Source organism: Lycorma delicatula, chromosome 1 (genome assembly GCF_047948215.1).
Source record: "Lycorma delicatula isolate Av1 chromosome 1, ASM4794821v1, whole genome shotgun sequence".
Taxonomy (NCBI): Eukaryota; Metazoa; Arthropoda; class Insecta; order Hemiptera; family Fulgoridae; genus Lycorma; species Lycorma delicatula.
In genome coordinates this window covers 359,890,971-359,915,901 of record NC_134455.1, presented here as the reverse complement: position 1 = coordinate 359,915,901, position 24,931 = coordinate 359,890,971, and the positions used below count along the sequence as shown (strand labels likewise).

The following is a 24,931-nucleotide window of genomic DNA, read 5'->3' as shown; positions in this document are numbered from 1 at the left end:
CTATGGTTTGCCAAAGGACCTTTGTTCAACAAGTGTGTCTGGAATTGCTAAAAAATCTAAACATACTGTAAAATATCCTTCATTAGAATCTACAATCAGGCCTGAACCGCACAGTGAAATTATTCCAGTTCCTGAGCCAACTGTGAATGTATGTTTTGAAAGCAGCAATGAAGAATAAGGTAGTACTGAAAAATACAACAATGATTTTGATTTTGAATTATCTTTCAATAAGCCACATCTTATATCACAAAGAGAATTAAATGACTTGGCTTAAGTTAATCAAAAAATCAAGCTGAACTATTAGGATCAAGACTGCAAGGTTGGAATTTACTTCAAAAATATACAAAAATTTCGGGCTTTCGAAGCTGACAAACAGAACTTTCTCAGTACTTTATTGATGAAAATAATTTGGTTTATTGCACAAATATTGATGAGCTTATGTTGCACTTAGGAAAAGTTCATAAACCTGAGGACTGGCGCCTTTTCATAGATTCGTCCAAGTATAGTTTAAAAGTGGTTCTACTAAACAACGGTAACAAATATCCTTCGATACCAATCGCTTATGCTATTTATTTGAAAGAGACATACGATGTGATGAAAGACGTTCTTGAAAAAATAGATTATAAAAAACATAGCTGGAACATATGTAATGATTTGAAAGTTATAGCTATTTTGTTAGGCATGCAATAAGGCTATACTATACTAAGTATATGTGTTTTCTTTGCGAATGAGACAGCCGAGCTAGGGATAAACATTATGTTACCAAAGAACGGAAGAAACGAGACACTTAACTCCAAATGGGAAAAATATTTTTATGAGCTCTTAGTTGAAACCAAAATAAATATTTTTACCCCCTCGCCATATTAATCTAGGACTAATGAAAAATTTTGTAAAAGCAATGAAGAAGGATAGTCCTGGATTTTTATTCATCAGGCAGAAATTAAGTTCTATCAGGCCGAATGTAAGTGAAGGAAAAATTAAAGAAGGAATATTTGTTTTCGTCAAACAAGAGAGTTGGTCAAAGATGATGTATTTAACTCAATGTTAAATAATGTAGATAGTGCAGCTTGGGCTTCATTTAAAGACGTTTGTAAAAGTTTTGTAACAAAAATCCTACAATTAAAACGATATTGTTAATCAACTTCTTACTTCATACAGAGTTATAGGATGTAATATGTCTTTGAAAATACATCTCCTCCTCTCACATCTGGATTTTTTCCCAGCCAACCTCGGAGACGTAATAATTGACGAATGTGAATGTTTCCACCAAGACATTTCGGTGATGGAAAGCCGCTGTAAAGGGAAATGGAATACTAACATGCTAGCCTGTTACTGTTAGACATTAATTCGAGATGTGCCTGAGGCTATTTGTAAAAGAAAAGCATCATCGAAATCATTCTAACACAGGTATGGCCATGCAAAATTATAAATTTTACACATTTTAATTATATTTTTCCTTAATATTTTTTTAAGCATAATTTATTTAAAACTAAGGGTGATAGAAAAATTATATTTACAGATCTGTAATGCACGCAAAACAAGCAATTCTAGAAACGGTACCATACTTAGAGAAACATTTTTTTCTATCAGTGTTACTAAGCCCTGTAAAAATAATTGAATTAAAATGAAAAATAGATAAAATTTTATTTCACTGATAACTTCTGAATTTTTTTCAATCACAGGTTGAAAATATTAACTTATTAATAAATCAATATACTTAAATTAACAATAAAAGTTACATACGTCACGCCGAAACTAGTCAACATGGATTCAGGGATGGTAAAAATGGATAATTCCGTTGAAATCTGAAAACCGAAATTTTTCGCCATAACAATACTTCCTTTACTTCGTACAAAGAAGTAAAAAGTTGCATCAAAAAAATGTATTTATGTCTGATAAACAGCCGGGAATGGCGGGAAGACACCCGCGCCACATGTGATGGATCCAACAGTCACGCTACCCGCTCCGTATCTAGCCTTTACGGGCTTTACCGGAGGTCACCTTCAAAGTCTCAATTAGTATAGTCATATACCGTATAAAACTCAATTTTGACATAAATAACAGTTAAACCTTCCTTGTCAAACCATTGTAGCGAGAAGTCACGTTCGCGTCCAAATCAAAGTTTTGTCAAATTAAATTTACTTTTTTTTTCAGTGAATTTAAAACGATTATTCCTGATTATTAGAAAGGATCTGCTGATATTGCTTTCACAGCCCTACACAAGTTTAATATCGAGCATTCCTGTTCCCTTCGTCCAATTAAATCACGGCTAAGAAGTACCAATCGTGAAAACAGGTTAAAAAGGTTAGTTATATGTTAAGGAATCATCGACAATAAGCATTCACCAAGGAGAAATCAGTTGAAGCTGTAGTTAGACAATTTGCATCTAATCCTCACAAACTATTGTTACAATTTTTTTTTTTTTAAATAAATATTTTATTCTTCCGTTTGTTATTGTGTATTACTGCATAGCAACTCCCCTTCATGGACTACACTTCCCCCATGAAAGAAGTTAAATGCAGAAAGCTGTCCCTCCTTCCATTTTGAGCTGGATACTCTCCGTCACCATCGAAAATTTCCCTCCACACAGCTCATTCTTGTTCTACGAAATCCGTGAAGATAAAGTCCGGTTTATATTTGAGTGCACCTTTTAGAATGTTTAATTCACAAAAAAAAACTGTTTTTACAAAACTTTTGCAACATAAAAAACATTAAACGGTTATCCCTTTTCTTAAATTTTACTCGTGAGATGGGATATATCTTTATTGATTTAAGTTTCATGATTGCTCAACCTTTCTTAAAATAAAGTTTTGTCTTACCAAACTATAGAAGGTATGTGTATAAAGTGGGGTGGGAACTTTTGAGTAGGAGGTTTTAATAATTGAGACGTTTTTAAGCTAACTTTAAGTTTTCGATTTAAATTCTAAAATAACTGTTGTAATTTTTACTTTCATTCTATAAACATTGTTAAAATTACTCGTGTTTTTTCTTCTACAGAAGCTTTCAATAACAGAAAGAGCTAGAATATGAAAGAGAAAAAATGAAGAATGAAAATCGACAATCAGATTGAAAAAGGAACGTCCAGAAGAAATTCTTTCTACAAAGAATCTCTAAAATAGTGTTAACGGTTCAGACAATAGAAATTACTACGCATGAACGAAAAAAATGGGTAGGTCGCTAATGGCTGCTAATGCTACAGGACAAGCCGTAAGTTCGGAGACAGAAGTATTGCCGAGGACCACGAACTTCAGTTTAGTGTACGATAAATAGGAGGAGTTACGATGATTGCAGTGATAGTGTGCGAGAACATACAAAGTGAGTGTACGGTAACAGTCAAGCGTTCGAGTGCGTCACTTCCGTTTTGGAATAGTGTTCTTATCTGCGGTCAAGTACAGGAAGCAGTTTCGTAAGTTGGTTGTGAACGGAAGACAAAATGACAAAATTCACTAATAAAAGTGTGAGCTAGTTTTCTTTTCTGAATATTAAATAATTGTTTATAACTTTAATTATTGATTTTATTATTGGCATTTTACTTTTTATTGTAATAAAACCTCTTTTAATTATGCATTAAATTTTATTAGCTATTGCAAAATTTATAGTAAAATAAGAATTGTATTTGACGACTTACATTACAGATCAACCAAAAAAAAATAATAATAATTTGGAACTGAGATAAAAGTAGGTGAATTAGGATGTATTTTTTTATGTTGAATCTTAAAAAGGAAATCAGGTTTTCTTAATCCCCTCAGATTTTTAGTTATGACCCTTCTAAATATTGAGAAAATTCATAAATAATAGAATACCAAAATAATATTAATAACTGAAATTAAAATCTCTTTGAAAACATTTACCTTTATTTTAATTTCTTTTTTCTTATTTTCCTTTTGGGTTCAAGGAGTCTTCTCTATACATCATCCAGCAATCACTCATCATAGATTCATCCCACCTGCCTTGAAAACGTTGTTGCATCTGCAATATATCTTGGTGGAACCTTTCTCCTTGTTCGTCACTGATGTCACCCGAGTTTAAAGGGAAAAAATCCAAATGAGAATGTAAAAAATGAATTTTCAATGACATTCTGCAGCCAAAATTTTTTTAGTTCGCTAAGAGCTCATTTATAAGCTGATCGTGATTTTCAGCTTTTTTGTTTCCAAGAAAACCGTGGATGACTTCCATGCTGCTAATTCTTTAGAATTCAGTTTGCGGTCAAATATATTTTCACTGATTAATTTTCTTATTTGTGGCCCGATCATTATTCCCTCTTTTAATTTAACTTCACTTAATTGTGGAAAAACCTAAGTTAAATATTCAAATCCGTCTCCATCTTTTATCTAATGCTTTTACAAAATTCTTCATCAGGCCTACTTTTATGTGTAGAGGTGGTAAAATAATACGATCTGCATCGACAAGGGAATATTGACAACATTTTCCTTTACTAGGGTAAACTGATTTATTTTTTACCGGTCTAAAACTGCGTAGTGTTTACCTTGTACCCGACTATTCCACAAACACAAGAAACACATATATTTTATAAAGCCACTCTGGAGACTGAGAAGAAGCTCTATCGCTTTCAGATCAGCAATGTTTCGCCATGTGTTCATCCTACTTAATAGCTTTAAAATTTTTGACGTACTTTCTAATGTTTCTTTCATTCCGACAGCATGTGCTACCGGTATAGAAGAAAACTTATTCGAGTTACGCAAAACCTTGTCTTTAAGGATCTTTTTGATGAGTTTACAAATAAACGCCAATCATGAATAACATATTCAATGTCCATTTGAGACATTATCCCCCTAACATCACGGCAGGAACAAATTAAACCATCTGTTCTAAAGTACTTCAGTAAATCTTCGTTTCGATTTCTAAATACTGAAATTTTAGTATCCTTGTTTAATAAATTCCATTTTTAAGACGTAAACCTAGGAGTTCTGCATGTTATTTAAAAAAATACAAGTCACGAATTACTCGTCGTTCAGTTATGCTTGTGTGATGAGGTGAGGTTCAGTATTTGATTTTTCTGGAATGTAATTAATAGCTATTGAAGTTGCGATTCATCGGTTGAGCCTTATGGGGAACAGGAAATTTCTTTCCAAGAAGTTGGAGCGATCGAAATAGGTAAAAAAGTACTGGTCTCATAGCTGAACGAACATTTGAGTATGCGATACTACTTTTATTGTTTGAATCAAAACTAGTAGCATTTGTTAAAAAAAAAAAAAAAAACTGCAGTCATCATAATGGTTAGTAGGCTCTCGCTAAATCAGAGTTACGCCAAAAGGCAAATCCTCTTTTTTTACTTTTTACTACTGCGTTAGTTTAACGTAGTACATGAAGGCATGCTACATATGGAGCCCAGGATTTATCTTGATCTCCCGTGGGATAGTCAAAATAATGTTTGTAAACAGTTTTCAGCAGATTCGATACTGGTTTTCGTTGACCTTTCATGGTGAATTCTCCACAAACGTAACAAAAAATATTTGGAGAATTTTTACAGGCCCGATTTTTATTCATTGTATACGTAAAATTCAAAATGTTTCAATGAATGAACGTAAAGTAAAATATTACAGAAATTTTTACTTAAATTATAAAAAAATTGTTTTATTAATTAAAAAATTAATTTAAAATACTTAAAATACTTCATAAAATTATTTTACCATGGAATGAAATAAAATAAAACGCAAAACACACACACACACACACACACACAAAACATAACAAATCTTGATGTTCAATAAATAAATACCAAAAGTTGTGCTGTTATGAAAACCCTTCACTAAATTTATGGCATCAGTTATACAACAATCTTTATATGTGTACGATAAAACTACTAACACAACTAAGAACACAGCAACTCATATCAAGAGCTGAACTCAAACTGAAGAAAATTTCACGTGTCTGGCATGACATGAAATGACATCATTCGACTTTTATATATCAAATATAGGTCTACAGCATGCATCACAATATAAATCAGATGTGAATAAGCAAACATGCATACGTACTAACTTATTTGTATTTTTTGTTCCACGAGTGATGGAACAAATAAATGTAAGGAGTTGCAACTTAAGAACGTTACGTGATGGGTTGTTTCAGAATACATATTCAGATTCAGCATATAAAATACTATATAGAAAATCTACTTCCTTTTCAGTTACAGATTTTATGTTGACTAGTGAATTGACTTATTTTATTTAAGAGCAATTTATTTAACAATAAACTGTATTCATCAGACTTTTTAAGATTGCTATCTTTCAATATCCTTGTCGAACCGCAAAAACGTGACAATATTTATTTTCTAAAACATTGTAAAACTGCTATCGAGCATTTTTTTTGTTTTCCAATTTGAAAAAAAAAATTTTGCATTGAATTTTTTTCATACGAGGTTTGTAAATAAGACTAGTTTTTTTGGCAGCCAAAGTGGTAACACTGTAAAGCTACTAGTAAACATATGGTTATATGAAAAACTGATTTATATTAGGTATTAATATTTTTAGTCTACTGTTGCCACGAGACATAAACAAACTTTTCGTGAAACGAGTTTTTCTTGTGTTACAAAGATGAGTGATACTAATTATGAGCAACATTGTGCATTTTGTGTTAAACGCTCTGTGAGAATGCTACTGGAACTTTTTCAAAATTGAAAAGGGCGTATGGAGATGACGCTCTGTCACGAACCCAAGTTTTTTAGGTGGTTTAAAGCATCTTCAGATGGCCGAGAATCAGTTGCGGATGATCCACGCTCTGGAAAACCGTTAACGTCAAAAAGTGACGACAATATTGAACAAATCAGAGACTTGATACGGTACGACCGGCGATTAGTTGTCAGAATGATTGCAGAACAATTGAATTTGAACCGTACCACAGTCCATCAAATTTTGACAAACGAATTGGAAATGAAAAATGTTTGTGCAAAATTGGTCCCAAAAAACCTCACTGCTGAACAGAAAAACAACAGGATGGAAGTGTGCCGCGATCTTCTAGGACGAATTGAAACTGATCCTGATTTTCTAAAAAAATGTTATTACTGGTGATGAATCTTGGATATTTGAGTACGACCCAGAAACAAAATGCCAGAGCAAGGAGTGGCACACTTCAAACTCACTACGTTCCAAAAAAGCAAAAATGAGTAAATCAAAACGATGCTAATTTGTTTCTTTCATAGTAATGGCGTTGTCCATAATGAGTTTTGCCTACAGGACAGATTGTAAATCAATATGTTTACCGAGAAATTCTTGAAAGACTGCGAAAAAGAGTTGCCCGCGTGAGACCAGCTGTCAAACACAACTAGATGCTGCATCATGACAATGCACCATGTCACACTTCACTCCCAATTAATGAGTTTTTGGCAAATAACAAATTCCTGTAGTTCCTCAACCACCTTATTCATCTGACTTGAGTTCCCGACAATTTCCTGTTCTCGACTTTAAAAAAAACCTCAAAGGACACCATTTTGGAACAGTAGAAAACATTTTTAAAAATGTAACCGACCATCTGAAGGATATTCCGGTTTTTGAGTTCCAACACTGCTATGAGGGGTGGGAAAACCATTTGAAGCGTTGCGTGGGTTTCGAAGGGAACTACTTCGAAGGTGATAGAGTCTATGTATAGTTGGATAGTAAATAAATAGTTTTTCTGAACCACTCTCATTAATTTATTTACAGACCTCGTAATTCAGTTTAAGGTAAACTATTTTCGTCAAGCACGTATTTGTTATATCATGAAATGAAAACAAAAAGGGTTGCTGACTGTTTTGATTAATTAAGCTGCATCGTTAATTTTTAACCATTGTACTCATCTACAAAATGGCGGAAGGTTGCTTTTGTTTTTATTGTTCCGTTAAGTATCTGAGTAATTAAATTTAGAATCACATATGTGTTAAGATAATGAAAAGTATATATGGGTATAATATAAAGTATATATAATAAAAAGTATACATAGAAAGAAAAATAAAATGAAAAAAATAATTACCTAAATTAATAACATTAATTCAACATACAGTTTGTTAAAGAACGGAAGAAATTACTCGCTAGATAAACAAAGTGAAACGTTAATTTAGATATCGTCATTAAAAAACAGTGCAGATTATATTGTGAACAACTTTACAATCAAATTAATTTTAGATGTACAATTTTATCTCCGTTCGTTCTTGTTCCTTTGCACTACTTGCTTTCACAGTGTTTTATTAACCTTTTGTAAACAAAGATAAGTTTCAAATCCACACCGATGCGAACGTATTACCATATACAAAGTTAATTAAAAGACTTAAAACGGAATAATTAAAAAAAAAAACAACAACCTAGGTAGGTTAAGATTTTACAAGTACTTTTATTAGCTTTCTTATGTAAGTGATTCTTAATTCAATTAAACTGCCATTTCACAGAATTAAAATCTTAGTTCCTAATAACAGAAGTGATTGAAACATAAGATAAGGGTAATTTATTTCACAAGGGCTCATCGCCCAGATCGGAGGTTATAAAGTAATACGGCTGGTATCTTGGAGGCTAAGCGGCTGGTACCTATGTACGCTAAGCTACCGGTTTTCTTTTAATTAAATTATTAATATCAATTTATCATGATTTGCTCAAAAATTTAATTTTTTCTTTATTTTACTCAAAAAAAAAAAAAGGTTCAGTTCATTAAAAAAATTCAAAAAAGATTCATTAAAATCTTCATTTTCTTTCTTTTCCTATTAATTTTTTCTATAATCTTTAATACACGGTTTTTAATAAAAGAAGCATTAATCAGATCAGGGGTCAGCAACGCGGCGCCCACGGGTCCCATGGCGCCCTCGAATACATTTTTATACGCCCTCACTATATTACATGCGATTATGGCAACGCTGTGTGTACCGGTCCGGGCTAGACCTGTTTGCTCATCCCTTCCACATGCTCAGTACGAGTTTCAACTCCGTTCAGACAACACATTATTTTTGACAGCGCCATCAGTGAAGTTGTGTTTTCGTTGTGTGTTACGAAAATGGAGCATCGGAATTTAGAGCAACGTTGTGCAATCAAGTTTTGTGTTAAACTTGCGGAATCCGCGAGTGTGAAACAGTCCTTTAAAAAGTTGAAATAGGCCTATGGGGAACATTGCTTATCAAGATCACAAGTTTTCCGCCGGCAAAAATCATTTATGGAAGGCCGAGAACTCGTTGAAGATCACCCTGCTCAGTGAGACCTTCAACTTCAAAATCTGACGAAAACGTTGAGCGTGTAAGGGTTCTTGTGAGATCAGACCGTCGTTTAACAATAAGGATGATTAGTGAACAGTTAAATTTCAACACTTTCACCGTATGCATACATCAAATTTTGACAGACGATTATGGCATGTGAAAAGTTTGTGCGAAATTTGTGCCGGAAAACCTCACAACGGAACAGATGGACAATCGAAGAAACGTGTGCGTTGATCTTCAGGATTGAAAATGACCAAGAATTCTTCAATCGTGTGATCACAGGTGATGAAAACTGGATATTTTAGTACGATCCTGAAACAAAGCGGCAAAGCGAAGAGTGGGCACACTCCATAATCTCCTCGACGGAAAAAAGTCGAATGAGCAAATCAAAAATCAAAACCATGCTGATTTGTTTTTGACAGTATCGTGCATAAAGAATTTGTTCGTCCAGGACAAACTATCAACCAAGTGTTTTACAAAGGTGTCCTTAAAACGCCAGGAAAAGAGTGATTCGCGTAAGATCAGACATTGCAGACAAGTGGATGCTTCATCATGACAATGCCCCGTGTCACACGGCCATTTCCATCAGGTAATTTTTGACCTTAAAACGCATTCCTACGGTTCCTTAACCCCCCTATTCACCTGATTTGAGTCCTTGTGACTTTTTCCTTTTCCCAAAATTGAAACATGTCTTAAAAGGACGTCATTTTGGAACTCTGAAGAACATTCAAAAGACTGTGACCAACCAGTTAAAAGCCCTACCGGTTGAAGCCTTCCAGCGCTGCTACCAGGAGTGGAAACAATGACTCCGCCGGTGTACAGCTGCCCAAGGGAACTACTTTGAAGTGGATAATATTGTTGTTTGAAAAAAATAAAAACTTTGGTAAGTAAAAAGTCAGTCTCATTACTTTTCTCACACACACCTCGTATATATGGATATAAACATGACGATATATTCAGAAATCTGTTAAAATAACAAGAGTAAAAAAATATATAATTTAACATCACTGGCTGTATTAGAAGATATAAAATTAAATAGGATTAGGATTCACCTAATCCATGTAAATTGTTCTCTTGTTTTTAATAACGAATTAATGGAACACGTAAGCTTTCAAACTAACTTGTACGCTACAGAGGAGACAAGGTAAATAAACCTTTCACACCTGCAACAACTGAAGAAATTAAAATGTTTATTGCAATTAACTTCTACATGTCAATTAACGACCAAGTATTATGTCAATTTGCGACTAGTAATCACAATAATTTGTGATTACTGGTCACTACAAGAAGATCTGTGTGGCCATTATATTTCTGTTATAATGTTTGTGAAACGATTCATTTTTTTAACGGGTAATGTACAGTTTATTGGTAATAATTATTTAATGCTAGATAAGTCTGGTCCTAATTTGTACAAAATATGACCTTCGTTAGTTTCATTAAATAAATATTTCAAGGATTGCTATAAACTTCAGTCACCGCATTTATAAACAAACTTAATCAAATTTTTACCATTTTGTAAATTGAAAGAGCAAGTCAGGATATACAGAATATTTTAACTTTTTTTTTTTTTTTTTTTTTTTTTTTACTGCATGGAGGAATGATAACGATTTAAATAAATGGTCAGGTGGTTGGCCCTTTGTTCAATTTTTTTATAAAGATATTTTTATTTAACTTTCAGTATCAGTGCATGCTGAATGCGGTGAATTTGTTTAATCGCCTCCAATCATGAGAATAATATATATAATTTTTGTATTTAACGTTAATTATACGAGGTAAGCGAGAGTAGGTTATGTTTGGCTTAAATTTAAACTTTACTTTTTTTACACGATTGCCCAAAAAGGACTGTAATGTTTTTAGGGTGTGTATATATTTGTACGTACGTATGTGTGTTTGTTCCACCGAAGCAGCTCAACGAACAAACCGATTTAGATGTGTGACCCCGCGTTGGAATCCTTACGTTACCGGGAGTGTCATAGGCTATATAAAAATGTATATATATTTTTATAAATATATATGCAGTAGTGGAGATTTGCCGGTTGAAGCACAAATTTTAATGAACTGTGAACTGTGAGTCTCTATCACTGTGTAAACTCGGTTTGAACTAAATGATTCGAATCCATCGAATGAATAATATTACAAAAATAATAGAATTAAATTTACGTCAAATAAAATAAATTAATATTATATAAATAAATAAAAATAAAACAATTCTGTTTAATAAAGAATAATAGACTTCCCATGGAGGACTGCATGTGATGATAAAGTGAGGAGGTGTTACAAGCACCTCCTGTGAGTCTAGACCAATCATTACCATCAACTGGTAACAAACGGTTTGACCCTGGGGTGCTGTTTTGGGAGGTGCAATGGGGTGTTCTTGTAATATCTCTGCATCGTCCGAATTTCAAAATTCAAACGAGGTATTTGTTAGCGGGTTGAAGGCTAACCCTTGCATACATCACGTACACTCTTGATCTAACAGATAACAATTTTTCGGAAATATTATGTCTTTACAACCAATCTTCCGATTTTCAAAAATCCAAATGGGATATTGGCTAGTATAATACAAAATCATGAAGGAACGAAACAGAAAAAAAAGAGCAGTGTTTGTCAGCAATGTTTTTTTTTTTTCAGCAGTCGTGATTTTAAATTTTTAATATTTACGTCCTGTTTTACGAGGGATTTTCGTAATCTATCTTAGATATTGGTGTCGGTACATTTTTTTTTTAATTTCTTTATATCGTTTCAACTCTCACCAGAACTTTCCTGTGTTTGTCAACATATACCGGCGAAGGTCCGAATAAGCAAATATTTCGGTCTTTCATTGACGTGTTTGGTTATGTGTCGACAATTACCGGAAAATATTGACATTCTCTAATTTCCGTCTTTCACAGTAACACACACAAACAAACGCGCGCGCTCGTGCACCCAAACACACACAGACTTGATAGCAAATATCGTAAATAATTTCAGGGATAATGTTGGCAGAAAGCATTATACTGAAAATAAATCTAAAATTTCATATTATTTCTCTTATTACGACAAAAAGCCAATTATTATATCGATTTATTAAACATCTTATTTATTTTAAAAGTAAAGTATTTTTTATTAAAGAATTATTTAATGCTAATGGAAAAATTAACTCGGCAGTGGTTTGGGAGTTAATTAGCTCAAGTACACACCACTATTGTTAAGTACTAGATGAAAATATTAAATCCATCGATGCATACAGTATTACGGTTGTTCATATGGAAATATAATCTCTCCACCATTTATACTTATCCATCAAAAATCGCTGTATATAACTAGAATTATGTAGAACAGCTTTACAAAGGCGTATTTTCATTAATCCATTTTTAATACTGGTAGTATATATTTTCAATATTTTACCGGTACGATATCGGTTATTATTAAAACCATCAGTCAATAAACAGAAGTGAATGAACAACAGATACACGGTATTATAACTGAATTTATTGGATTTAATCAATTTAGTATACAATATACGTGTTACATCTAAAACCTCTATATGATAATTTTCTATACTGATCAACTATCGACTGGATATAAAGTTAATTTAGCTCTATTAAATTAATTTATGTTAATACTAATCAAGGTGTTTATGAAAAGAGGTTGTAAGCCTACCTCTTTTCATACATACCTTTTGAATCTTAGAACGAAGTTTAAAAAAAATAATAAGATTCCTGAATTCTAAAAATACTTTCAAAACAGAAGAAAAGAACGTAATATTGTGACTCAAATAATATTTTTTTTTTAAATCGCACTTTTTCGTTACAAATTGCAATACGGGAAACAGCTAAGTAATAAATTTAAAATCTTCGATTCTTCATAAAAAAGAGCTGAGAATAAAGTTTTAATACCTTCCTGGCATCGGTTATTTATTCTTACATAGTGGGAAAATAATGATAGATGAAATAAACGAAAAAAAGTTTTAAAAAATTTTAAAAATCAATATTTTTAAACTTATATCGACTCTTCCCCCCAATATTGCCCCTAAAGTATTTTTTGGAGGTCCCGTTCACTATTACTTTGCCTACAAAGACATAACAAAATATTCAATAAATAAAAATATAGCTTTTTCCAATTTTTGAGGAAGGAGGAATTTTAGCGCATTTTTTTAAAATGGTAAGATAAGAGTGCACTGAGCTAAATATAAAGTAGGGTTATGTTTGCAAAATTTTGAGAAAATTACCCCAGAAAACTACCTACCCCACTCCCGGGAGATATTGATCCCAAAAGTTTACCAACAGTTGCCCTACATGAATGAGTTTCCGTAAAACATTTTATCAAAATCACTTTATCCAGTAAAAGGTTATTAAGCAAACACACTAAAATACGAATATATGTATGTACAAACAATACCCACCACTTATTTTTGGGAGGGTCCTTGGGTCATGAAACGTCGAGAAATTAAAAAAAAACTCATACCCCATTCATACTTCCTTGTACGAAGTAAAGGAAGAATTATTGTTTGTGATCGCGAAAAACGTCGTTTTTCAGATTTCAACGGAAATATCCATTTTGACCATCCCTGAATCCATTTTGACTAGTTTCGACGTAACGTCTGCACGTACGTATGTATTTCAAAAACGATTAGCCATAGAACGTTGAAATTTTTGATTTAGGACTGTTGTAACATCTAGTTGTGCACCTCTCCTTTTGATTGCAATCGACTGGACAAAAAGTGTCCAAAAAAAGCCCAAGATCCAAAAACGTTGGATATTGGACTTTTTTTTAATGCAGTAATAAGCCCTCATTGAGAGATTTTCAACGATATATCATAAGTAGTAGTTTGGTTCCAGAGTTATAGCCAAATAAAAATTTAATTAATTAAATATTTGGATCTTACAAGGGAAGTCACATCGGTTCGGATAACACATCACCTCCTTTTTTTAACCTTTTTTTTTTAATTTAAATATATTGATTTATTAATAAATTAACCGTGTTTGTAAAAAAATTTAAAAATGAAATTGTTAAAAAAGTATGAAAAAAATCAGAAGTTATTAGTGAAATAAAATTTTATGTACTTTTAAAAATGTGTGAATGTAATTTAATAGGATTATTACATATGTGTGTGCATAATAGATTTGGTGAAATCTGAAATTTGGTATAATAGATTTGTGATCTGATTATTTAATATTAATGGAAAATTATTATTTAGAATCGTATTATTTTTGGATTCTCTTGTTTAATTTTATTTAATTATTGTGGAATTTCTGTTTAATTTTATCTACGTCAAAGTTAAATACAGAGTAACTGAAAACTAGACCCTCACAAGAACAAAATATACACAGAAGCATCATACATGGTCCATCTGTAATAAATTGCAAAAAATTCTTATCTTTTAGTTCATGCCTCCTCTGATATTATCGGACGATATTCTCCCTAAGTCGGAGTTGCTAATAATTTCGTTTATTTGTTTTTGTTGTCAATCATTTAATCGCTCTTTGATTTGATATAATTCTTCTGATTTTAATTTGTGTACGCGTTCTCTAGTTTACAAATTTTCACTCTCTGTATATTCATCATCCTCGCTTAATCTTTTTATTCTTTCCTTGGTCTTAACATTTTCTTCCTCTTTATATTTATCATCTCTTAATTTTTTTATTCTTCAGTTGTACTTAAAATTTCTTTTTCTTCATATTCATCTTCTTTTCGGTTTTTTGAGATACGTTTTTTCATGGTATCTCTCTTTTTCCTGTATGATTGTTTCTTTTTCATTTTTGATTATTCACCAAATAATCCATTAGCAAAAACGGAATATTTTACACCGTAAGATCGAAATTAACATTTGTAATAACCAGTATACAGGAGTTCACTAAAGGAATAGTTTAATTATTAACTTTTATTTATATGACACCAGAAATCTGAAACTTTTGTTAATCATTAACTCACGCAGATACAAATAATACTTATCTAGTAATACGATTACTAAAGGAAATTTTACTCTATCCTAATATTTAATGTAAGATTGTTGAATTAATAATTGTACCAATATTTGATGTTAATAAAAACTAATATTTAAGCAAATGTAACTGTCCACTTTATTAAAGAATTGGAGGATCGTATCTCACTTTCAAATGAAATAACCTTAAATGAAGTGCAGCAAAAAATACGTATATGTAACTTAATAGGCGTACAACGAAGTCATGTGGTGTCCACGTCAGATTTTTTTGACTTATTACCGTACTTTACTTCTTGCAGAATACCTCTAGAGCTAAGATGCAACGAAAGAAACATTTAATAATTAACTACTCGTTTATTAAGGCAAAGTATGTGTACTCCTGCTGGTTTACTAATGAGAACAGTAGTACAGCTGATAAACAGTAGAATAAATACGCAGCTAGCCTAATGAATTTTACCACTTCATGTGTCGCCCGATTCATCCTAATTTCATACCTCAATTACTGTATAAGTGTTCTTTCTATAAAGTTCTTTCTTTTTTCCTGTTTAGTCTTCGGTAATTACCGTTGAGATAATACTTCAGAGAGTGAATGAGGATGATATGTGTGAGTGTAAATGAAGTGTAGTCTTGTCCAGTCTCACTTTGACCATTCCTGAGATGTATGGTTAATTGAAACCCAACCAGCAAAGAGCACCGGTATCCACGATCTAGTATTCAAATCCGTGTAAAAATAACTGACTTTTCTAGGACTTGAACGTTGGAACTCTCGACTTCCAAATCAGCTGATATGGAAAGACACGTTCACCACTACATCAACTCGGTGGGTAAGTGTTCAAAGTAAGAAAGCGTAAACAAACAGTCCATGCACAGGGTGGGGATGGATCGGTGTACAAAGGTGGGAGGAACGGAGGATCGGACACACGCACACACACAATTATACATTGTGTGCGGGGGTGTATACGCTCAACAGCGCGCTGAATGCTCATGGATACATAACGTCTGACAGTTTCCCATTAGTTATTTTTATTTATATGTATTGTTTGTTCAATCTGATACATTTTTTTGTTTGTTTAAATTGCTAAAATGTTTAATTTTTCTTTATTTTTACAATTACAATTTTTAATACTTTTTGAAGTTTCATATGTTCTTTTTAGGTATTTTTTTATTTATTTAGTTTACAGAAAGTGTAACCCACCAGGTTGATCTAGTGGTGAATGCGTCTTCACAAATCAGCTGATTTGGAAGTCGAGAGTTCCAGCGTTCAAGTCATAGTAAAGTCAGTTATTTTTACACGGATTTGAATACTAGATCGTGGATACCGGTGTTCTTTGGTGGTTGGGTTTCAAATAACCACAGATTTCAGGAATGGTCGAACTGAGCTGTACAAGACTACACTTCATTTACACTCATTCATATTATCCTCTGAAGTATTATCTGAACGGTAATTACCGTTCAGATAATTCTTCAATTTATAATTTACCATTTATAAAGATGTTTTGGTTGAAAATATCATAAATTAAAACTTGAAAATAATATTTTTTCTTCTAAGTAAACCAAAAAATTGTATTTCTATATTATATTTAATATCTTTCTAGGAAGTGGTGAGGCTATGATTTTTTTTCTAATAAAATGATAGTTTACAGGACGAAATTAAAATCATAAGGAACTGAAATTAACTAAAAAAAAAAACTATATCATATTATACACGTATTGTTTTGATTAGAATAATTACTTAGTCACCAGTTGTAATAACAGGAGACTCATCTGTAAATACAAAACCTACCCACCAGATAGTAACAGTTCAAGGAACGTTTGGTTGGGTTTAGCAAACGAGTATTTAATGGATATAAATACAAAACAGAATATCTTTTGACGTAATTCTTTAGAGATGAAAAAGAATGCTGTAATTAACTCGCAGATTGAATTTCAAAAATGAAGGTTAAACAAAGAATTTCAAAATTTAGTTTACCAATACAATTAATTTAACAAGATTAAAAAAAATTTTCTTTCATTCACATTTTTTAAAATATTCTTCAAATATAATTAGGCAACTAAAAAAGCTGAAAACAAAGATATAATACTTTCCTGGAATTGGTTATTCATATATAGTGGAAAAATAATGATACATAAAAATAAATAAATAAAGTTTCAAATTTAAAAAGAAAAACGATATTTTTTAATTTTGATACGCTTCTCCACCAGGTGACTTTAGGTCACTTACACTACTGCTACGCCTACAAAGGCATAAAAAAATTCGGTAAAAATATGCAATGAAAATATATATACACTTATATTATATATATATGTATATATAAATATAAAATATAAGTTAAAAATATGTGGTAATAAGTAGTAATAGTATTATTAGTAGTAGTAAGTTATAAGTAGTATATAAGTTATATATAGTATAATATATATAAGTAATATATATATATATATATATATATATATATATATATATATATATATATATATATATATATTATTATTATTATTATTATAAAATATAAAATATTTGACTTTTCGGGAAGGGGGAATTTTGGAGCAAATGTTTTACTTCTTGTACGAAGTAAAGCAAGTATTGCGATCGCGAAAAATTTACGTTTTCAAATTTCAACGAAAATACCCATTTTGACCATCCCTGAATCCATTTTTACTAGTTTCGGCGTAACGTCTGCACGTACGTGTATGTATCTCGCATAACTCAAAATCGATTAACCGTAGGATGTTGAAATTTTGGATTTTACAGGCCTGCTGTAACATCTAGTTCTGCACCACCCTTTTTCACTGCAATCGACTGAACCAAAAATGTCCAAAAAAACCCAAAATCCAATACAATTTGGATTTTGGATTTTTTCTTAACTGTAGTAATAAGCCCTCATTGAGATCCTTTCAACGACACATCGTAAGTGGTACTTATTTTCATTATAGTTCGTATAGTTCCAGAGCTATACCCAAATGAAATTTTAATTAATGAAATATGTGGATCTTAGAAGGGGAAGACACATCGGTTAGAATCAGACTTCATCTCCTTTTTTTAACATTTTTTTTATTAATTATTAACCTCTGATTGTTAAGAAAAATTACGATAAATTGATAAATTCAATAATAACAATAAAATATATATATATAAAAAATATAGGAAGTTATTAATGAAATTAAATTTTATGTACGTTTCATTTAAAAAAAAAAAAATGTTTTATATGTAATAGGCGTACAAGGAAGTCATGTGGTGCCCACATCAGTTTTTTTTCCTTTTAAAGGCAAAATATGCGTGATAAATATAAGTTATGTTTGCAAACTTTTGAGACCCCCAAAAAACTACCTATCCCCATCCCCTGGAGATACTGACCCCAAAATGTTACTAACAAATTATCCTATCTACATACACGAATATCTGTACAAAATTTCATGAAAATTAGTTTATCCAGTCAAAAGTTATTAAATCTCAAACACGCAAACACATACACAGGTACGTACGAATATTACCCCTACTTTTTTTTTGTTTTTTCGTGTTCCTGGTCATGAAAAATCGAGAAATACAAAAAAGCCATACCCCGATCTTTTGTCTGATTACCATACTTTCCTTCTGGAGCTATGATGTCAGGAAAGTAAAAGTTAAACTAAGGGCATTAGAAATTATGTAGCAAAATAAGACACATTTATTCATCAGCAAGAAAAATGTTTGCGCCACTTCTGTAATGTTAATAATAATAGTCTTGTTTATATATTACTATTACATTTGAATATCCTATTCGCACACTTTTAATGAGAATTGTGACGATTAAAACGATAATATATGAAAAAAATACTTACGACATTCGCCAGGAATCGAACACTAAACCTTGACGGATTAATATTATTTATGATGAGTGAAATTAAAGCTTAATTCAAGCCAAACGGAAATTTAATATCATGCTTAAAATTATCAGATAAATCTTGAAAGTGATTTTTTTCCGATGAAGAAAAGCAGAGAATAAATCGTTAAAATCTTTATCAGCGAGATATCTGAAAGGAGAAAGATGAAAAACCGCATACAATGATACAACTCCTCATTTTGTTTTATAAGCTTAATACAACTGTACTAATCATATTACATATTAGCTGACGAGTTTAAAAATCATTTGTTTTCTGGAAAATCTGGATTACTTTACAGGTGCTTGATTACTGAACGCTTTTTGAAAAGAACTACTCATCAAATTTCGTGTTGTGTGGAGCAGAGCTAGGGGACAATTAAAAGCCTAGATCAGCATTTTTCAACCTGGGGGTCGCGGTGATATGAAAGGGAGATCACGAAATCAGCCTACAACTTTACATCTAAACAATAATGAAAGCATTAATCTACATGTATGCACGTATGTACACGCCTACATTAATACATGTTTATACCCGTCGCCACCAACGTAACTAAATAATTTTAGATAGGTCTTATTGAATTGGTGTTGGGAGGTCACGAAATATTCATATAGATACTTTTTTACTTTTTCGGGATCGTGGAGCTAAAAAAAGATTGAGAATCACTGGCCTAGAAGGATAAGAGGCCCTAAATAAATAATTTTTTTTAATTTTCTAACTGTTCTTCCAAAAGCAGAATATTTTTTGAAAAGGTGAGACTGATCGATTATCGCTGCAATTCATCGATGAATGATAACGAAGAAGACAGGTGGCTGAGGTTGCGTGAGGAGACGTTCTGAAGTTATAAAATTACCACTACATTTTTCTTATCTCTCTGCGTAGAAAGAATATTGAAAAAAAAACCATGATAAATAACGGAACAATATTATTTTTAATTGATAACTGAAAACTAATAAAGACCAAGAATGTCTAAGAGAGCAAACGGCCCAAAATCTACGTATACTTGTTAATTAAAACATTTTGAAAAAGAACGGATCAGATACAAGTTTTCCCGTAATGTTTTATAATTTATAAATTACTATTCAGATCTGAATAAGATTCATCGTAAAAAACTTTATTACTTTAAGGAATGAAAGGCAAAATGTCACTCAAACATTATGTCTGAGGACGGTTGATCCCTTAATCTTCAAAACGGTTTCCTATAATTTTATTTATTTCCATTCTGTAAAAAAAAAAAAAAATAGTACAGGAACAAAATAATGTATATTACTTTTAACATCCTTCTTCAAAATCTCCGAACGCGGTTTCAACTAATAATTGGTGAAAGATTGTATTTATTTACTCTAACAAGTTCTCCTTTTTTTAATAAAAAATTAAATTAAAAAAAACTTTTCAGGAACAAAAAATTGAGCCGAAACATTTTTCAAATATTTTTCTCTAACACAATATCTAAAAAAATTATAAGTGAAGCTCATCAGTCTATTAGTGAGAAAATCTGCTTGATATTTCTCTTTAGAAATATTGTGTTCTATCAAAATCTATAGGGAAATTAATTAAACCCGATTCTCAGTCATATATCATATTTACGTCAATACAGTACTGGATTAAGCATTAACGTTTCCCTGTATTAGAAAATAAATAAAAGTTCTCTTAAATAATACAAAGTTACAATATTGGAAAGTTACCAATTTACTTGTTTTTTAAATCCAATAAATTATTAATTAAAAATTTTAATGTGTATTTTTAAAGCATATAAACATTTAACCGTTTTTTCCTTATTAGAATAGTATACGAGGTCTGTACAGAAAATAACAATTTTTTTAATGTTTATTATTAATTTTACAGATTATTGGTCCTTGTCCGTTTCAAAGTACTCTCTTCCCATATTCACACACTTTTTCCAGCGATATGGATAGCTTCATTTGAAACGGCCTTTAAGATCCGTGACGAATTTGCTTTAATGTCATCAACAGTTTCAAAACGGCTTCCTTTCATCATTGATTTTAATTTCGGAAATGAAAAAAATCGTAAGAAGCCTGGTCTGGCGAGTAGGGAGGCTGAGGGAGGACAGTAATCTGATTTTTGGCATAAAACTGACGAATTGACAAAGCTGGGTGTGCGGGTGCATTGTCGTGGTGAAGAAACCATGACTTGACTCGCCACAACTCTGGTATCTTTTTGCGAATTATTTTCATGTAACCGTTGTAAAACGCCTTGATAGGACGTACGGTTCATTGTTTAACCTTGAGACAACAATTTAAAATGCACAATTCCATTAAAATCGAAAAAAACAAGAGAGCATCACCTTGACATCGGATAGAGACTGACGTGCTTTCCTGGGGCGTAGAGCCATCTGATGACTGAACATTTGTCTCGATGACGTAGCCGTAAACCCGGCTTCGTCTCCCGTTATGATCCTTTGCGTGAATGTTTCATCGTCCTCGGCTTGTTCAAGAAGTTGCAAAACTTCTACTCGATGTTCTTTCTGTTGTTCGGTCATCAAACGAGAAACTAACTTTGCTACAAATCGATGCATATTCAATTTTTCAGTCAAAATGTCACGGCATGATCCGATCGAGATGCTAACCTCTTCTGCAAGTTCTCTGATAGTCAGTCGGTAATTCGCACGCACCAGATCGCGTTGATTTTCTGAACTTGGGTGTCATCAGTTGAAGTCGAAGGTCTGAGGCCTTCCTGGTCATGGATCATCTTCAATTGACTGATGATCACTTTTAAATCGTGAAAACCATTTGTAACACTGCGTACGACCCGCAGCATCATCTCCGTAAGATTGTTTCAAAGTTGGAACGTTTCTGTGAAAGTTTTACACATTTTACGTTGTATCTCTTCTTCCGAAAATCGCACATTAAAAAACACGTGGCACTACAATAACACGAAAACTAAACGAGATATTAACAATCAGAGATCATGTGATTATAGAGGAGGTTATACGGAACACAATGCTGCCAACAGCACGTCACTAAATATCTCCGTTGGCGCGTAATTAAAAATGTCGGTTATTACCTGAATACACCTTGTGTGTATGTATATATATATATATATATATATATATATATATATATATATATATATATATATATAATTAATTAAACAAATAATCCCTATAAATAACTCATAAGGAAAAGAATTTATTTTTATTGTTAATCTACAAACTGGGAATTGAACTTAATGTTGACATATTTTAGTTTAACAAGTGTAATCTGTGCCGGCGTCAGTGGCGCAAGTGGTAGCGTCTGGACCTGTTATCCGGAGGTCCCGCGTTCGAATCCCGGTCAGGCATGACATTTTCACACGCTGCTTGTCATTCATCTCATCCTCTAAAGCAATACTTAACGGTGGTCCCGGAGGTTAAAAAAAAAAAAAAAGCTGTCTCGGTAACTAAAGTAATGTAATAGTTCCGAATTCATTCCATCACTAATTCCAAATCAAATTTATTTTAAAACAGTACTAAAATTATTATTCTGAAAGTGTTACTGAATAAATTCTATAACTATATTAACAAAAAAGAAAGGTTGAGAAAAATAAATCTGTGTAAAAATTAATCTAATAAATTTTATATAATATTAACTTACCTGTATCGAGACATGGTTGATAGGTTGTAGTTGGCTTGTAGTAGGCCGAGAGGCCTGATGTACCGGTGTCCGTACACCACCTGAAACATTTTAAAAATAAAAATTCTTAAAATTAATACCATAAAATTTTTTGTTTTAAGGTAATTTAATTATTTTTTTCATGATGAATTAACTCACCACCGAAACTTATAGTGAAACTAGTACGTGGGAATATGGAAATGAAATTTTGTAGCGTATGAAAAATTCCATACCTGCTCGGGATTCGAACACGGTAACCTCGAATGAAAGGTCGAAACGGTATCAGATTTGATAATAAATATTAAGTACTAAATAAATAAATACGAGTATATATATATATTTTTTTTTTTTTGGCTTACTGATATATTATATTTATATTTTTTACATATATCTACATAAATAAAAATGTAAATGTTCGTTTCTTCAAAATCTTAAATCTCCGAAAGTTCTTCACGGATTGCTTTGAAATTTTGACACAACGTTGCATTCGAATACGCACGTGTTTTTATATACCTACTATTTATATAACTAAGATGTCACACCTGTGACAGGTAAAAACATGCTTTTTATTTAAAAACAGCACTATCTGCTGCAAGTAAAAGAAACAGACGCTATACTAAATATTTTACGATTCCATTTCAATGTTTCCGATATGTATGTCCGTTATAGACTAAAAAACTACCGGATGGATCGATTTACGCGCGGGGAAAAATCGGAAAACGGAAAGAGGGTAAAATCGGAAAAGGGAAAAATCGAAAAAGATAAAAGGGAAGTAGGTAAAAAGTGAAGAAGGGGAAAATGGAAAAAATAAAAAAGGGGAAAACGGGGAAAAGGAAAAACGGGAAAATGAAATGGAAAGAAAAAAAGAGGAAAGGGGAAAGGGAAGTAAAGGATGAGAAATGGGGGAAGGAAATGGGGGAAATGGAAAGGTTAAATTTTGTGAAGTTCCGTAATGTTCATTTTGTTAATGTTTTATCAAACATTCAATTGTGTTCATTTAATCTATCTATATATATATATATATATATATATATATATTGCTAGATTAGATATATACATACTCAAATCTAGCAATAGCGAAGCATTGCCGGGTCTGATAGTATTTATGTTTGTATATATATCTAAGAAATTTAATACTCAATAAAGAGTCTTAGGTATTGTTTTTTTTTTTAGAATTAGCAAGTGTACTTAGATTATCCAGACACCTATTTACCAAAAAATTCAATTTCATCAATAGGATCTATTATTTTAATAATTAGAATCATAATATTTATATTTATTATAAGGAAAACAATAATATTTAAACGAATTACAATTTTTAAAAATAACCAAGCATTAACAATTGAATGATTTTCAATTATAACATCACCAAAGCACTCATACAATGAGTTACCAATAACAACAAAACTCTTAAGAGTGGCAGAAAATTGCCATGAACTTAAAATACATTTATAAATTTAAAAAAATTCCTTAGAAATAGCATGATGAATAAAATTAAATAGAATAAACACAACCAGACCATCAATGAAACAAGTATTAATATCATGACCCGCAATAATAATTCTTTTATTAATTACAACAATAGTAGCAATTATTATAACATTACTGCTAAAAAATAAATTATTGAATAATATATTAACAGAAACAATTTGAACTACAATACCAACAATTACACGTACTAAACGTTTTAAACTCTTTGCTGCAACTCGATGCATGTACAAACTTTGATAAGTACGGATATTACAATAACTGGAGTAGTTTATTAAAGGTGTTGAAAATGACCTCTTCCAACATAAATACAACACTGTATACGTTTCAATTCCTTTTCAAATCCTTTAACCGACTGATGAACTGGAATATCTCGTACGCATGACGTTATTGCGGTTTTTAGTTCGTCAATCATGCGTGGTCTGTTGCATAATGCTTCTTTCGCTGCCCTCCTAAAAAGTAATCTGGGACAATCAGATCGGGCGATCGTGCAGGCCACAAACTCCTCCAAATGATTCGTTCACCAAAAACATTTCGCAAAAAATTTCATCGATATGAATGCACCTTCTTGTTAGAAGCAACCGTTAATCGACCGATGAACTTTGTTAAAATAGCAGAATAAAATCACTATTAACTGTTTTTTTCAAAAAATATTCGACCCGCAATGCGCATTCTACTCACACCAACCCAAATTCCAATTTTCGTTTCACGTAAAGAACGTTCGTGTGATTCATGAGGGTTAGTTGTCGACCGTAATTGTGTGTTTTGTGAATTAATATATCTTCCCAGATGAAACCACGCTTAAACTTTAAAAAAATTAATGTCGAGAATACCTACCGAACTTTTATCGATAAAACATTTAAACGATTGACGATAATTTAGTCT

The 24,931-nt window shown here is 31.9% G+C and overlaps 1 protein-coding gene across 1 annotated transcript in view; it reads right to left on the bottom strand.

Moving 5' to 3' along the window:
- LOC142334481 (uncharacterized) overlaps positions 1 to 24,931 on the bottom strand; it is a 266,080-nt gene that overhangs the window by 184,325 nt on the left and 56,824 nt on the right. Inside the window, exon 2 of the mRNA XM_075382546.1 lies at positions 22,541 to 22,620. Coding sequence (XP_075238661.1) covers positions 22,541 to 22,620 — 80 coding nt within the window. The remainder of the gene's footprint in view (positions 1 to 22,540; positions 22,621 to 24,931) is intronic.